The 1,806-nt window shown below is 36.4% G+C and overlaps 1 protein-coding gene across 1 annotated transcript; it reads left to right on the top strand.

Annotated features, from left to right (window-relative positions):
- Positions 1 to 764: 764 nt before the first annotated feature.
- Positions 765 to 1,415, top strand: LOC145090009 (latex serine proteinase inhibitor-like). Its single transcript, XM_079028369.1, has one exon. It carries the CDS (start codon positions 765 to 767, stop codon positions 1,413 to 1,415), a length of 651 nt encoding a protein of 216 aa, XP_078884495.1.
- Positions 1,416 to 1,806: the final 391 nt, after the last annotated feature.

The following is a 1,806-nucleotide window of genomic DNA, read 5'->3' as shown; positions in this document are numbered from 1 at the left end:
AATATTATGATTTTTCTGAAATTACTTTATATCCTTATTGTCTCATTCTATTTATGGTCTAAAACAGGACAACGAAAACACTGTGAAAAGCATGCAATAATGGATATGTCGTATGTCGACTAATTCCAATAGCATGAAGATTCCTTTGTATTTTTTTTTTCTCTTTCTTGCTCACTTCAAAATCAGTGCAGCGTGAGACCAAATATGTAAACATATTAGGATTTTTAGATAGGTCAGGGTATATTCTATATCGTAATTAGGATTTTTAGATAGGTTACTCGCTATAGATTTTGTCATCAAGTTTAAAGCATGAGCACCTCAAGTCCCATCGTCTCATATATTATCCATAAATATATTAAACTGCCACCAAGGTAAACCGATAAATCTATATAATTTATACCATATATAGCAATTAGCATATTAAGAACTTTAGACTTCTATATAAATTGTGCACGTATTAATTAATCTATAGAACAACTATATATTCATTTCTTTATCTTTAAACTAAATTTCTGGTGGTTTACCTGGGGCCTCCCAGCTGTCACTACTGAGTGATGCGTCGTCGCTACAAAATCGATAGCAATTAAAAAGTAAAAATAAAAAATCTTGTTGATAACGACTACTGTATGCAGAAAAAAAAACGTGTAGCAAATTAAATATTTTATTTATTTTTTTTCTTTTCTAGATGCATCAGCAGTCCATATATTCTATATATAACTAGCAACCTCTTGTTACACCTGATATCGGCCAAAAGATTAGATAACATGAAGTCATCACTCTTTGATGCAATCTTCCTTCTATTTGTGATCATCACCACACAGTCAATCTGTTCTACAACCACTAACGCTGCTTCGGCCAGTGAAAATGTAGTGAAAGATGCTACCGGGAAAAAGGTCCTGAATGACGTTCCCTACCACATTGGTCCAGTCATATCGACTATGGGTGGAAGAATTAAGTTAACTGACACAATGAACAATAAGAAAATTTGCCCATTCAATGTGGTGCAGGACCCAGCTGACGTTAACCTCGGTGGCCAGTTCATGTTCACTCTTATTGGTAAGCAAAAGTATCTCCTCACCTCACGCAATCTTGCCATTGATTCGGGGTATCCCAAGGGTGCTTGTGAGGGGTCGACATTTTGGACGATCCCAGATGCTGAAGCAAAGCCACCTTCTAATCTGATTACAACTGGTGGTGGTTTCGAGGAGGCAGTTACATGCTTTCGTATTCAGGAGTATCCTAAGCCAACAAGTCCGAAGGTGCACAGCTACATGCTTCAACACTGTCCCTCGTTTTGTGGTGCAGGTCCTCAAACATGCTTTAACGTAAGCATTTACTTAGACAAGGGGGTCAGGCGTCTTGCTGCCACTGGTGATACTCCTTTTGAGTTTGTGTTTCATAAGCTTTCCAAGTAATGTGCCCTTGTTAATTAAGTTGTATGTGCTTTTCTGGAGTGCAAAATAAGGGATGTCATATGTTATATGTATGAGCCCGTGTGGATTTTATTCCACTAATTAGACTTCGATCCAATACACAAGCTATGCTTGTAGTTCAAGTTCAGTGTTTCCTTTACTTACTCAAGATATAAGTTTGTATGTTCGTCCATCACCATAGATGTTAATGCTATATTAATTCATCTTCTTGACAACAAATTAAGAAAAATGGTAAAGCGTACCATCCAAACGATCTATATATGAAACCTGTCTCAACCTCCCAGGGTTTACATGAAAAGTATATGATGGAACACTAACAATATTTTTGATGTGTGAATGTTAATATTTGAGCTGAACCATATATGTAGAATTT

The sequence above is a fragment of the Lactuca serriola genome, chromosome 2, assembly GCF_051521515.1.
Source record: "Lactuca serriola cultivar US96UC23 chromosome 2, Lser_US96UC23_V15, whole genome shotgun sequence".
In the NCBI taxonomy this organism is placed as follows: domain Eukaryota; kingdom Viridiplantae; phylum Streptophyta; class Magnoliopsida; order Asterales; family Asteraceae; genus Lactuca; species Lactuca serriola.
Note: the sequence above shows the minus strand (reverse complement) of the source record. Positions and strands in the feature narration are given on the sequence as shown.